Consider the following 15062-nt stretch of genomic DNA (forward strand, 5'->3'; position numbering starts at 1 on the left):
AAAACAAATGAAGAAAAGAGAACTGGAGCACAAAATAAATGTTTAAATGGTTTACTGTATTTATTGTATAAATTCTGCTAATTTCAGTCTTGTAAGTTCTTTTTCAGAAATATGAAAAAGTAATACATGTTAAAAAAGGAGTTTGTTTTATGACACTATTTCTTTATTTTGTTTTATGATACTATTTCTTATTTTGTTTTTACCGCCTCCGTGGTCGAGGGGTTAGAGTCGATGACTTCTAATCCAGTTACCTCTCTGGCGTGGGTTCAATCCCTGGGAGATGCTTTGGTAGTTTAGCGCGGAGGAAGGTAGTCTAGTACTGGTGTAACTCTCCAGGAACGATGGTTAGGAAACTACTCTCCTATATGACTGAAATACTGTTGGGCAAAGGCGTAAAATGAAACAAATAAACAAACAAATTTTGTTTTATGATACTCTTTCTTATTTTGTTTTATGATACTATTTCTTATTTTGTTTTATGATACTATTTTTTATTTTGTTTTATTTTACTATTTCTTTATTTTTTAAAGTTTGACATGGAAATTCTTATGTATTTCATGCTACAGTTTTATGTAATAAGGGGATCCACTTTGTTTGTTGTCAAACTCAGTTTGTTGTGTTTTGATAGGTAATGTTACCAGACACGATGCCTGCCCACTTCCAGGCTACCTATACCCCTATAGCAGCTGCTGGTACAGATGGTCAGGTCAGTCACATGGCCAGGCTACTAGCTACACAGCTCACTATGGCTGGCATGGGAAAAGGTGTGGCAGAAGTACAAAGAGAGGTAACTTATTATTCCAGACCTTGTCTTGATTAGATTGTAAGATTAGCCTCGTGTTTCTTTGGATAGAGCATAAAGACATTTTCATAACATAAGTATCTTCTTATGACAAAATGTACATAAGTAAAAACTTCAAATTATACCTATTAATCTGAAGAGATAAACAGATATAAGGACTGTAAGGTAAAACATATGTTTGTTTACAAGAATGGATATATCTAGTGAAAAAGGTTCTGGTGTGTCCAAGGTCAAGTGGTTAGGTCTTTGACTTCACATTAACTGGCTTTCGGTTCAAATATTATCCAGGAACTTTGGATTCTTTAATGTTAGGAGACTATCTGACGCTTTTAATGAATACTAGTGCCTGTTTGTGCCTAAAATAATGCGTGGAGGAGTACCTCTCGTCTTCCTACATCATTTAATCTGGAAAGCTGCCATATAGTCACCTTAGTGCAGTAACAGAATAAGTTCATCTAGATTTAATAGGAGTTAATCATTTATTGCACTGGTGTGACTTTAAACCTAACCAAACCATCTATAAGAGATTATTGGCTATATTGTTAAGGAATCATGACTGAAAACTGGGTTTCAGCAGACATTATCTTTGTTTATATCAATCATCACAGGCTGCTGAGAAGAAAACCTCACCATTTGATGGCAGTGAGACACCAGCATTCCAGGGAACGTCCCCAAAACAACTCATTTCTACCGTTGTTGGTAAGTCATTATTTAATCTTAGTTTTCCTTCATTATTGTGAGACTCAGAAGGTGCAATGATCCAACAGGACCGGTATTTCAGCTACTGCAAAACTGTTGAATTGTATTCCAGTACTTTATGAGCAACACTAACATGCTCAAATATTATAAAATTTCTGATTCCCCAGTCAAAGGGATCCATCCATTCTATTAAAGTACAAGTAATAGATCAAGATACTCCTTTGATAACTCTTTCGTTATATGTCTTGCTGAATTTAAACTGTGTGTATTCAACAATAACATACTTGGCATAATGCCAGCAATGTCATTCTGGATCACACTCAAGTGTCATACAGTTTTTTAGCTCACCTGAGCTTGCTCAGGGTGAGCTATTAGGATCGGTGAATGTCCGTCGTACGTCCACAATTGCTTGTGAACACACTAGTGGTCACACTTATGACTCAATCATCATCAAACTTTGTCAGGATGCTTGTTAAGTCAATTGCTCGGATGAGTTTGAAACTGGGTCATTTCGGATGGAAAACTAGGTCAAAGAAGCTAAAAATAGAAAAAACCTTGTGAACACTCTAGTGGTCACATTTTTGACCCAATCATCATCAAACTTTGTCAGGATGCTTGTTTAGATAATTGTGCAGATGAGTTCGAATATGGGTCATCTCTGATGAAAAACTAGGTCACAGGAGCTATAAATAGAAAAACCTTGTGAACACTCTAGTGGTCACATTTTTTACCCAATCATCATCAAACTTAGTGTGGATGCTTGTCTAGTCAATTGTTTGGATGAGTTTGAATATGGGTCATCTCTGATGAAAAACTAGGTCACAGGAGCTAAAAATAGAAAAACCTTTTAAAAACTCTAGTGGTCACATTTTTTACCTATTCATGATCAAACTTTGTCAGGATGCTTGTTTAGATAATTGCTTTGATGAGTTTGCACATGGTTTATCTCCGATGAAAAACTAGGTCACAGGAGCTATAAATAGAAAAACCTTGTGAACACTCTAGTGGTCACATTTTTGACCCAATTATTAAGAAACCTTGTCAGGATGCTTGTTTAGTCAATTGGTTGGATGAGTTCGAACATGGGTCATCTCGGGTGGAAAACTAGGTCACAGGAGCTAAAAATAGAAAAACCTTGCGAACAGTCTAGTGGTCACATTTTTGACCCAATCATCATCAAACTTTGTCAGAATGCTTGTCTAGTCGATGCTTGGATAAGTTTGAACATGATTTATCTCGGATGGAAAACTAGGTCACAGGAGCTAAAAATAGAAAAACCTTGTGAACACTCTAGTGTCACATTTTTGACTCAATTATCATCAAACTTGGTCAGGATGCTTGTCTAGGTAATTGCTAGAATGTCAAGCTCGAATATGGGTCACCTGGGGTCAAAAACTAGGTCACACTGCTCAAATATGGATAATCCTTGTTAACACTAGTGGTCACATTTTTGACACACCTGTCATGAAACTTGGTCAGAACGCTTGTCTAGGTAATTGTTCGGATGAGTTTGACGGGTCAGGTGAGCGATCTAGGGCCATCTTGGCCCTCTTGTTCTCTATCAGGTTGTATTTGTGATGAAATACCAGTGCATGCATTTGATATTGCAGAATTATGCCCTTTTACTACTATGCTTTTATTATACTTTGCAGCACAGTGAAAAGTGGAGCCTGCTGTCTTGTGCATTATATATTTAATTTTTCATTTCAATGTTAAAAGGCAAGAAAAAAACAGGAGCAAAGTAATGTTAAGAAAATATTTTTTGTATGAATTTTGTCTTTATAATTTTAGGTGGTCAAAGTGCAACATCTAAGCTAGATATTATTAACAAAGCCATGTTACCACCACCACCTTTGGTAAGTGAAGACGCTTTTCACATGACATGTAACACCCCCTATCTCTTGGTTGCCATTTAGGATCTTTCCCATTAAATTATATCATATTACATAATAATGAATCTCAATTATTTTATCTTTATTAAAGATAATAAAAAAACGTTTTGATAGTGAAGCTGGTTTAATGTTTTTCTTTACATAGATAAAATAATTTATTATCTGTTTGCTTATTTTCATGTTCTGTAAATTAGATTGAATAATGACATCCAGAGGCTGCCAAAGGGAGATAAATGTTGTAAAATTGGAACTTTTCAGCTATTTTTGTTTAACACATGCATTGTAAATTAAAAACAATAAGCACATATCTTATTGTAGCAATTTATGTGATAAAATGTAACATAATTCTCTTTGGAAGCTGCTGCATTATTCTACATTATTTATGATTTTATCTTTATATTTCATAATTTTATCTTTATGATTCACAGTTTCCTTCCAAGCGTGTTGTAAAACATTTTAAGTTATCAGCTGTGACTAGACCATTAGAAGAGAATGAGTCCGAGGAGTTATCTTTGATGGCACTGGATAGAGTTTTAGCTTCTGAAAGTAAGTTTCTCATTATATCTACCGATAGTGTATGTGTTTATTAAACATAATAATATACAGTTTCATAATTAAAATAAATCTGAAAAGTAATATACTATTGAAAACGTTATATATATTATTGTTGTTTACATTAAGACAGTAAATACTTAAGGTTTTGTTTGTGTAGCTTATGTCTTGTTGTCTTGTGTCCAAAGATTTATATTTAATTGATTGTTTATTATATTCAGAGAAAGCAACAATGGGGAATGCATTGCATGCTCGCACCAAAATTTTATCATGTCTTGTTACCCAGTTTGGAGGCGAGTTTAAAGACAGTAAGTATAAACAAGTGTTCCTTTTGTGAGAACTTAATATAAATATTTAGTAAAAATGGTTTAAAGTTACAATAACTTCAAGATTGTTTTTCTTATCATTATTTTCCCCTCAAATGTAATGCTCTTGCAAAAAAGAAACCTGTAAACTTACATAGTCCAATAGTAATGCTAGAGGTTGTATTACTTGGTAGAACTGAAATATTGCAGGGTTGATTGATTAAATTAATTCTTGTAATAAGATGATATGATAATACTTTTGCCTGTGCCACCAAATTTGTCTCGATTCAATTACAGTAACTGCTTTAAATGTAATATTTCATAGTAAACATTGATATTAGTACATTGTATAATTGTATATGTTATGTTTACTGATAGATAACATTTTGTAATTGTATTTTTCAGTTATACAGAACTACATTTTCTCAGATTTACGTAACAGAATAGAACTAGCATTTGCATGGTTATATCAGGAATATGCTAACTGTATGAACTTTATGTCAACATCAGTGGAGGGTAACAAACATAACATGTCCAGTTATGATGAATGTCTCACTAGAATATTAAACAGTCTTATAGAGGTTGTTGATCAGAAGGAGATGTAAGTTATAACATTTAAAATAGATTATATTAAATGTTTGTACAGCAACAAGGCTGCAAGGGTTATAAACCCTGTAAAATAAGTTGATATTGAGTATCATCTCTCATAGAATGTTTTAAGTAGGATATTGTTAGAAATATAAAATGACATGAGAAAATAATTGTAAGGTTTTAGCTACGATGAATTAGATTTTTGAAAGTTTATAAAAACATCTCTGCTTATGATAAGGTAATTGACATTCTTGTTTGTTAAATAATTGACAAAAATCAAGAACACTTGCAGGGTAAGAGTGATTAGCTTCTATTGTAAATAATATATGAAATGGGCTTTATTTTTGTTTTCAGTTTATAAATTCAAAATTATAATCATTTTCTAAATAAGCACTATTGACCATTTTGGAAAACATCATAATGATGTAGAAATGTGTCAAAGAAAAAATTGAAGAAGGCATAAAATATTACATATTATAAGTAAAATGATAACAGATTTTGTATTTAACATATTTTTCAGTTGTATTAAATTTTGCCATTAATAATTGATATTTATATGAATTGATTTCAGGTTATTTCACCGAGTTTTACTTGAAGCCCCAGCTGTAACAGATAATGCCCTATATATTCTTAGAAGATTTTGTGTTGATGATGTAAGTTTAACTGTTATATTGTAGGTTCTTTTGAAGTTGAGTGAGAAACCTATTAATCTTTTCTATTATAAATGTCGTATCAATCTAGCAATAGGTGAACCTCCTGTTTTATTAATAACTACATAAAGCCAACATTATCATAAAGCTAAATAAAATGAGACCTTTCAAAAAAATGTAAATCAAGATTCACTAGAAATATTTTTGCTTTATATTATTGTTTAATAAACCGTCATACAAAGGAAAGTGATATATTTATTTCTCAGACACGTGTAGAATCAGGTTTAGAAACATTGAAAAAATTGATAATGACACGACCAGCCCATAGGTTACGATTCCTGGATGTTTTACTGGAGTTCACATCTAGTGATCACACAGAGGTAACAAAATACATGTTCTGTTTTCATGAATGATAATGATCAGAAGTTGCTTCTTCTGGTTAGTTGAGTTAAGAGCTGATATTATGTAATATCAGTCAGACACTAGTTAGTATCGGTCATATACTTGTGAGAAAGATAAACAGTTTTTTAGGATGCAAAAGATTGTTAAATTTGTGATTGAAATTTTGTGGTGAAGTTTTTTCACATTAAAGTCAGTTTGAAACCCATAAGAATTTCAGTTTATTAGATCTGATAGATTATTGAAGAAGTTTGTAAAATAAATATCCTCAGTTAAAATTGTAGGAAATGGTAAAGCAGTAGTTACAACTATTCCACATCAAGTACTAGATTATTTTATTTCTTTCATGATTTTTACCAATCTCAATTCCAGTGATAAGATAATTTTTATCAGATAACAGTATACCTGCAGATGTTGACTTTAGAACTATAGACCATAAGTCATTTATAACTGAAATATTTGTTTATTACAGCTGCGAAATCAGGCCATAACATATACCAAGAATTTGTATGAAACACAACAGGCACATCATGCTATTGAGGTAAACTATTTTACCTTTTATCATACATAGATTGTAAACTAATGTTTAAAGTAACCAAATGCAAATACAATTAATTGAATAAAAGAACAAGTTAGACTTGATCATAAAAGCCCTTCAGCATCCATTTCTTCAACTTAATGCTCATTACAGTTTATTTTGCAATGAGTAAGAAGCTACATTGGACTTGTAAATGGTTGTGTTGTTCAATAAGCTATTGTACTAAGTGTTAAATCTATTTAGGTTAACTCTTCATAGCTGGTTACAGATTGTCATAAACTGTTTCATATGATTTATTGATTGTTTTTTGTTGCAGTATTATGCTGTTCAGATGTTGAAATATTTATTGTTACCAAAACCATCTCCAGAATTATATGCTAAACTGAGGGGAAGGCAAGGTTAGTTTAGTGTATAAGTGGTATTATCTTTATAGCGCTTCTTTCATGTTTATTTTGTGTCATTTTCAATCTTTTATCTAAGTGAATAAAAAATGTAAGTTAAAAATTACACATTGTGGTAAAGCATGCAATCTAGCTTTATGCTATATTTTGTTAACCTTTATTCATGGTATTTTATAATTTCATAAGTTGTTTTCATACATTACAAAATACTCAGCATTCTTATAAAGTTATTTGATAATTGCAAGTTAAGAAGCAGTTAGGTAAAGTATGTGATGTAATTTGTATTTATTACATACAGAAGCCCCAGAGACATGGAATGATGATGCCATAAAGATGTCTTTATACTTGTACCTAGGTCTACTTCCATGTAACCATAAACTGATTCATGAGTAAGTTATCTTAGTTCTCAATGAATAACCGCATGTCTCAAATAAATATATGTCATACAAATACTGCAGCTAGAAGATCAAAATGTTTGTTTAAGTGTCAGCATAACTAACAAGTGATGCTAATCTATATAATATAGCTATAAACCTATTTGTTAATTATTCATTATTGTTTATGATAATACTTCATTTCTCATAAAATTGTATTTAATTGAATCTTGTGTTAATTATCTGAGGTAATTAGTTCAGTAAGAAGTGCATCAGGAATTTCTCTCCATTCTTCATGCATTTTATACCTCTACAAATTCTTATCATTTCAATCATGTTATATGAAAGTACATCATACATTGACATACATTAACATATTTGTAGAGAGAGCAACTATTCTAATAACATACTTTGAAATATTGTGAACATTTCAGGTTAGCAACAGTTTATACTTCCACAAATGCAGATATCAAAAGAACAATATTAAGAATGTTAGAAGCTCCTGTAAGTTTTCCTGCTTAAAATTTAAATTTTCAGTTTTATGTAGATCTACTTGTATTAGGCATATCCACAAAAATTGAGAAATAAGTAAATTGATGTAACATTCATGATAGTAAGAGTAATCTTGCTTGATAGTCTTCATCAGTTATTTATGATTATAACAGAACAGACAGACAGAACATACATTTTATTTTATTCTTGTACATAGTATATTGTCATGCAAAGTGATTTACATGTCACATGGTCATGACTACATAAATATGCAATATAAGAATCAGGTAGGAGAAAATACATTTGACTGTGGGAAGACAAGATAAGTTATTAGATAATATATACTAATTCTAATCTTGATAAAACTTTTATTGAATACCATATTTTACTTAGTGAGTCTAACCATTCCACTGAAAGTAAAAATTATATACATCTTTTTTTGTACCAGGTGAAGGGTATGGGAATGGATTCTCCAGAGTTGTTGTTGTTTGTGGAGAACTGTCCTAAAGGAGCAGAAACACTAGTCACCAGGGTTATACATATACTTACTGATAAAGGTATATCATTAGCTTATTTCATATTTTCACAAATCTTGTAGACAGAGCCACATATCTATGTTTAGTTAATTGTAGTCACTTCACTGGATGATCCCTGAGTTTTACTGAGTCAATAGGTTAAACATAAGAATTTAATGAAAATGTTATAGCATTTTTGGCCGGGTTGCACTGGTGCAAATCCGGGTTATAGTATGGTGAATGTTGGGCGGCGGGCGGGCGTCCGGGCGGGCGGGCGGCGGGCGGGGAAAAACTTTCGTAACAGTTTTCTCAGCAACTACTTATCACAGCCTTTTGATATTTGGTATACAGCATCAACACATGGTCCCATACTGTGGGATTCGATTTCAGGTCTGTCACTCATCTACTTCCTGTTTGCTGACTTAGTTAAATTTTCTACATTAATGGTCAATAGTAGGAAATTTTCGTAACAGTTTTCTCAGCAACTACTTATCACAGCCTTTTGATATTTGGTATACAGCATCCACACATGGTCCCATACTGTGGGATTCGATTTCAGGTCTGTCGCTCATCTACTTCCTGTTTCCCTATTTAGTTAAATTTTCAACATTAATGTTCAATAGTAAGAAATTTTCGTAACAGTTTTCTCAGCAACTCCTTATCACAGCCTTTTGGTATTTTGTATACAGCATCAACACATGGTCCCATACTGTAGGATTCGATTTCAGGTCTGTCTCTCATCCACTTCCTGTTTGCCGAGTAAGTTAAATTTTCAACATTTAATATGGTCAACAATAGGAAATTTTCTTAACAGTTTTCTTGGCAACTATATATCACAGCCTTTTGATATTTGGTATACAGCATTAACACATGGTCCCATACAGTGGGATTTGATTTCAGGTCAGTCGCTCATCCACTTCCTGTTTGCCGACTTAGTAAAATTTTGACATTAATGGTTAATGGTTGGAAATTTTGGTAACAGTTTACACAGCAAATTCTTATCACAGCCTTTTGATATTTTGTATACAGCATTATCACGTGGTCCCATACTGTGCGATTTGATTTCAGGTCTGGCGCTCATCCACTTCCTGTTTGCCGATTTAGTTAAATTTTGACACAATTAATGATCAATAGATAGTAGGAAATTTTCGTAACAGTTTTTGTGTCGCCTTGAAAAGGTGACATATAGGGGTTACTTTTGTCGGCGGTGTTGGCGGCGTCTGTGTCGTTGTCGGCGTCGTTGTCGGCGTCCCCTAAAGCTTGTCCGGAGCATAACTCAGTCACTATAAGACTGATTGACTTCAAACTTGGTATGCATGCTTCTTTCAATAACCCGAAGTGCAGTGCACAAGGACCGGTACTCTGCAGTTCTTATTTTTTGAGTTATTGCCCTATGTTAATTTTCATACTTTAATTTTGTCCGGGCCATTTCTCTTCAACTGAAAAAGCTATGGACTTGAAACTTCATAGGATGATAGATCTCATTATTAAGAAGTGCAGTGCACAAGAACCAGTACTCTGCACTTCCTAATTTTTGAGTTATTGCCCTTTGTTAATTTTCATACTTTATTTTTGTCCGGGCCATTTCTCCTAATGTATAAAAGCCATGGACTTGAAACTTCATAGGATGATAGGTCTCATTAAGAAGAAGTGCAGTGCACAAAAACTGGTACTCTGCATTTCTTATTTTTTGAGTTATTGCCCTTTGTTTATTTTCATACTTTAATTTTGTCCGGGCCATTTCTCCTTAAGTATAAAAGCTATGGACTTGAAACTTCATAGGATGATAGATCTCATTATTAAGAAGTGCAGTGCACAAGAACTGATACTCTGCATTTCTTATTTTTGAGTTATTGCCCTTTGTTGATTTTCATACTTAATTTTTGTCCAGGCCATTTCTCCGAAAGTATAAAAGTTATGGACTTGAAACTTCATAGGATGATAGATCTCATTAAAAAGAAGTGCAGTGCATAAGAACTGATACTCTGCATTTCTTATTTTTGAGTTATTGCCCTTTGTTGATTTTCTTACTTTATTTTTGTCCTGGTCATTTCTCCTCAAGTATGAAAGCTATGGACTTGAAACATCATAGAATGATAGATCGTATTGATAAGAAGTGCAGTGTACAGAAACTGCTGCTCTGCACTTATTATTTTTTTAGTTATTGCCCTTTGTTATTTTTCATATTTCATTTTTGTCCTGGCCATTTCCCCTAAACTACATTGTTCACAAGGCGACACATCCGACTCGCGGAGTTCTAGTCTCAACAACTTCTTACCACAGCCTCTTGATATGTGGTTCACAGCATTGACATGACTGTGGTCCCATATTGTGGGATTCCATTTCAGGTCTGATGCTCATTCTTTTCAGGTTTACCAACTAAGTTAAATTTTCAACATCAATGGTCAGACAGTGGTTGAAAATTTAAGTAACTTCACAGCTTCATGATTGTGGTCAGACAGTGGTTGAAAATTTAAGTAACTTCACAGCCTCATGATATTTTGTACACATATGCAACCCGGCCTTTTCTGTCTTTGACCCATTTTTGAATGATATAATGGTCAAATAAAACATACAGATATTTGAGAAAGTTTCTGTGTTTAAGCTTGTTAATTGGTATGTTTAAGATATTAACCTTAATTTGACACCTGGATCCTTACCATATTTTAACTATATGGATGGATAGTTTTGTGTCTCAAAAATTTTGCTAATGACAAAAAGTGGACATTTTTTGTGTGTGAAAATATAGGTAAAAAATTTCTTTCGTGAAATAGTTGAAATAGCACTAAAAATAAAGTCATTGATTTAGATAATTGTAATGAGCTTTAATTATTAATCAATTAACAAAAACAGCTATTGTTTAATTTAGATTTCCATGTTTAATTATGCTAATTAGATATCAAGACTTTAAATTGAAATAAGAAAATTGGAAAATTAATATTCAATGTTGTTTTTTTTTGTGTTTTTGTCAGTTTTAAAGCATTTGATTGATAACTTAAATTCAAATTACCAGTAGTTTTATAATTGATTAGTTTGAATTACAAAAAGAATAGAAAACAATGTCCTATACATGATTAAAGCTTGCATTTATATGAAGAAATAAAAATACTTATTAGCAAATGTGATGCAGTAATGATTTATTACCGATATTTTATAGCTGCCCCATCTCCGGAGCTTGTTGAACGTGTTCGTGACCTGTACCATAAACGTGTACCTGATGTACGCTTCCTCATACCTGTACTGATTGGACTTAACAAGGTTTGTATAGACTTTAATACCTTCAGTAAAAGTTGAACTAATATATTTAACAAAAAACTTCATAAATTTGATAGGTTAGTTCAGGGAAGGGTGGTGTGTTGTATTTGCAAAGTGACTTAGTGCACAGAGGTATTACTGTTTTTTATTCAGTTAAGTGACTTGACTTGTATTCATGATTGCAATATAACATGTTCTTAACTTGAAGAGCTCATCTTCATAAATAAAGCAATTAAAGCAGTCGTGATTTATGATGACATAATTATGTTCAAGTTAAACATGTTTATGAACATTGTGCATATCTTGAAAGATAATCAGGTGTTAGAAACATTAGTTTCATATGTCAATTACTAAATGAGCAATTTGCACTAATTATACTTGATACTTAGTTGTGTATTTACTACTTTAAATGCATTGAAAGTAATATTTTATTAATTATTTAAGAGCCCTTTTATTTTATACTCGATAAAAATGTATTTAACAGGTGATAATTTTTGATGTGAACATTAAATGTTGAGAGATCATGACATGTTATTTTGTGGTTTCTTTGATGGTCAATGGGATGTTTGATTAATTAACGTCATAGAATATAAAGATTTTAATGCAAAGAATAGAACGTGTTTTAACTAAGTATATGTTGATATATGTTGTAACATACTGTATTATTGTAGGATGAAGTGGTTGCAGCGTTACCTAAACTGATCAAATTAAATCCTGTGGTTGTAAAAGAAGTCTTCAATAGATTACTGGGAGGACATGGTATGTTGTAGTATTTTTGTATTTCTTCTTGACATGTTCCTGGAGAGATGTAGGGTGATATATGTATTTGTGATCATTTCTACACTAGTGTCCTTAATTTTATGAGTGAGACTAAAAAAGTGTTGGAGCACCACACTAAATACTGTATCCTGGTATACAGCGGACAAGACGCTTGAATGATTACTTGCTAAAATTTTGCCTTCTCACCCACCAAAATACATCTTAAGATGACCAGTTCATCATCTTACACCGGTTTATACGTTTATGAATGAAAAATTTAAGAATCACCAAAAAAAGCAATATTTATCTTCTTGTGATTATGATATATGTTAAGTGTCTAGAGGTGAACACAGTAGTGAGTTAAATCCAAATTTTATACATGGTTTATTCAAGGCACAGAATATGAATTAAATACAAAATTATTATGTTGCTTCTAATATTAGAAATAATGATTTTCTATAGAATTACAATTGGTATGAAAATGCCTTTCATTGTCATCATTATAAGATGTACAGCTAAACTATTTGTATAGAGCTAGGCTAGCTGTCACAGCCATGGAGTGTTACTTGACAATACTGTTAGTAATTAATGAGCCGCGTCACGACAAAGCCAACATAGTGCGTTTGCGACCAGCATGGATCCAGACCAGACTGGGCGGCTCATTTGATATTGTAACTGCTTGTGAAAATGTATTGTTCAGATTCAAAGCAGGACAAGTTCATATTGATTAAGATTTAAATTATTATTGTCATCATTATTTATCACTTTTATTGTTACAGGAGATGTGGCCTACCAATCACCTTTGACTCCTGCAGAACTACTTATAGCCCTGCATAATTTAGATGATAAAGTTGACATGAAAACAACTATAAAAGGTTTGACATTATCCAGAAATTTATGTAGCATTCTAGATTGGACATTACTTGTATATAGTTGGTATATACTACATTTGCATATTGAAGGGGTCATACACATTTTAAGGAATCTTATCACATGAACCAATTGTGCAGATTTGCTTGTCACAAACTTTATTAACACTTTATTCACCCATTCAAAAAATTTAATACTTATTGTTACAGTTTGAAATAAAGTACACTTTTTAGATATGACCTATGTTAAGGAAATTAATATATCTTCATTAATCTATGGTATTGAAACTGTTGTTAAACTATTAGTGGAAATGTTTTGTTTGAATTCTACAGCAACCAATCTATGTTTTGGAGAGAAGAAGATCTACACTCAGGAAGTCCTGGCTCTGGTCATGCAGAATCTAATGGAAAGATCACCACTCCCTACATTATTCATGAGAACTGTTTTACAAGCATTGTCCATGTACCCAAGGTTGCTTGGATTGGTTCTCAATATATTACAAAGGTTGATTTTAAAGCAGGTACATATACTTTATTCAAAAACTATTATACTTAATTAAAATTTCAATGTTGCTTGTGAACTGAAATATTGCTACATTAAAACTATATAGTTTACAGTACTTACAGGTGTCCTTATTAAAGTTTATTCCTGTGTTAAATTATGTTTATGTTTACCATATACAGGTATGGAAACAGAAGAAGGTATGGGAAGGATTTGTAAGATGTTGTCAGAGAACAAAACCACAGTCATTTCAGGTATTGTTACAGTTACCAGCAGACCAGCTGAAAGATGTGTTCCAGATATGTCAAGAGTTACAGGAACCTCTACTCAACCATGTCAACAAACTCACTGATACACAGGTTTTAATGCTAGTTTGATTGATTATTTTTCACATATTGATTTATACTATTGAAACAACATAGTTTTAATGCTCCCCAAATTTTTGTTGAACATATGGTTCGATCCTTCTGTGCATTTACTTACTGTTTGTCAAACATGGCTTCTATATTCATTAAGAGATATGTTAGATATTTGTTATACTCTAGGTACCAAACCTCTAACTTTTAGGTTGGTTTAAAGTTGATTTCATCAAGGTCTGGTCACTACTTCTCTCACAAGGTTACATATCATAGATATTTGATATGTAGTAACACTGCATTGATGACCTTTTACACGTTGATGGGATTTTAAGTCACTTGGGCTAATAGTTAATTTTTCTACAACTCATAAAGCGATGATTTATTGACTAGAATTTTAGATACTTTAAGTAATGTCCTTGCACAGACGTTTATTCTTGGATGGCACTGTAGGGAGATTGGCTAAAAAATCAATTTGTCTATGTACTTACATGTAATTTTCAGTGTTTACTGTCCAAGTGATTGTACTGTATTTGATATACAAAATAAATTTTGTTTTCCTTTAGTTAGGAAAAAAACGTTTCTGCCTTGCAATATTGCTTTAAAGATAAATTATTATTTTACAAGTTACATCCTTAATTCTTATCCATATTGTAAAATTGTTCCTATATTGCAGAGATCTCACCTTTCCCCAGCTATCATACAGGTGTTAGAGACTGACCCTATGATAGAGAAACGTGAGGCTGAGGCCAGGGCTGCTCAGGAAGCGAAGGAGGAGAGATTGAGGAAAGAGGCAGAGGAAATGATGAGGATCAGAAGGGAAGCTGAGGCGAGGGCAGCGCAAAAAGACCGGGAAATTGCTGATGTAATATACATAATCTTACTTGTATATGTTTTATTAAATCTGTAACTTTGTCACTTTGAATTAAGGTAATATGAAAACTAGGTTATAGCTTTGTATCAGCGTTTCATTATATAATATCTGATCATAGTTATCAGCCTTAAGTGAAAAAGATCAAGTTACATGGAGTTCTATTTTGATAGTGTAGAAAAAAGTATTTATTTCAAATAATAATGTGTACTCAAGGTTATTATTTACATGTATATTTTA

At 32.4% G+C, this 15062-nt stretch overlaps 1 protein-coding gene across 3 annotated transcripts in view; it reads left to right on the forward strand.

Annotated features, from left to right (window-relative positions):
- Positions 1-15062, forward strand: part of LOC132719895 (symplekin-like) — a 44484-nt gene that overhangs the window by 13616 nt on the left and 15806 nt on the right. For all 3 annotated transcript variants that reach the window (XM_060703847.1, XM_060703848.1, XM_060703850.1), the window contains 19 exons: positions 629-787; positions 1411-1501; positions 3293-3357; positions 3822-3939; positions 4167-4253; positions 4656-4851; positions 5413-5494; positions 5758-5871; positions 6363-6431; positions 6745-6826; positions 7128-7218; positions 7638-7707; positions 8144-8252; positions 11368-11468; positions 12137-12224; positions 13004-13099; positions 13427-13614; positions 13778-13954; positions 14628-14816. In XM_060703847.1, coding sequence (XP_060559830.1) covers positions 629-787; positions 1411-1501; positions 3293-3357; positions 3822-3939; positions 4167-4253; positions 4656-4851; positions 5413-5494; positions 5758-5871; positions 6363-6431; positions 6745-6826; positions 7128-7218; positions 7638-7707; positions 8144-8252; positions 11368-11468; positions 12137-12224; positions 13004-13099; positions 13427-13614; positions 13778-13954; positions 14628-14816 — 2172 coding nt within the window. The remainder of the gene's footprint in view (positions 1-628; positions 788-1410; positions 1502-3292; positions 3358-3821; positions 3940-4166; positions 4254-4655; positions 4852-5412; positions 5495-5757; positions 5872-6362; positions 6432-6744; positions 6827-7127; positions 7219-7637; positions 7708-8143; positions 8253-11367; positions 11469-12136; positions 12225-13003; positions 13100-13426; positions 13615-13777; positions 13955-14627; positions 14817-15062) is intronic.

Source organism: Ruditapes philippinarum, unplaced genomic scaffold (assembly GCF_026571515.1).
Source record: "Ruditapes philippinarum isolate M1 unplaced genomic scaffold, ASM2657151v2 ctg2933_1_1_1_1, whole genome shotgun sequence".
NCBI classification, from domain to species: domain Eukaryota; kingdom Metazoa; phylum Mollusca; class Bivalvia; order Venerida; family Veneridae; genus Ruditapes; species Ruditapes philippinarum.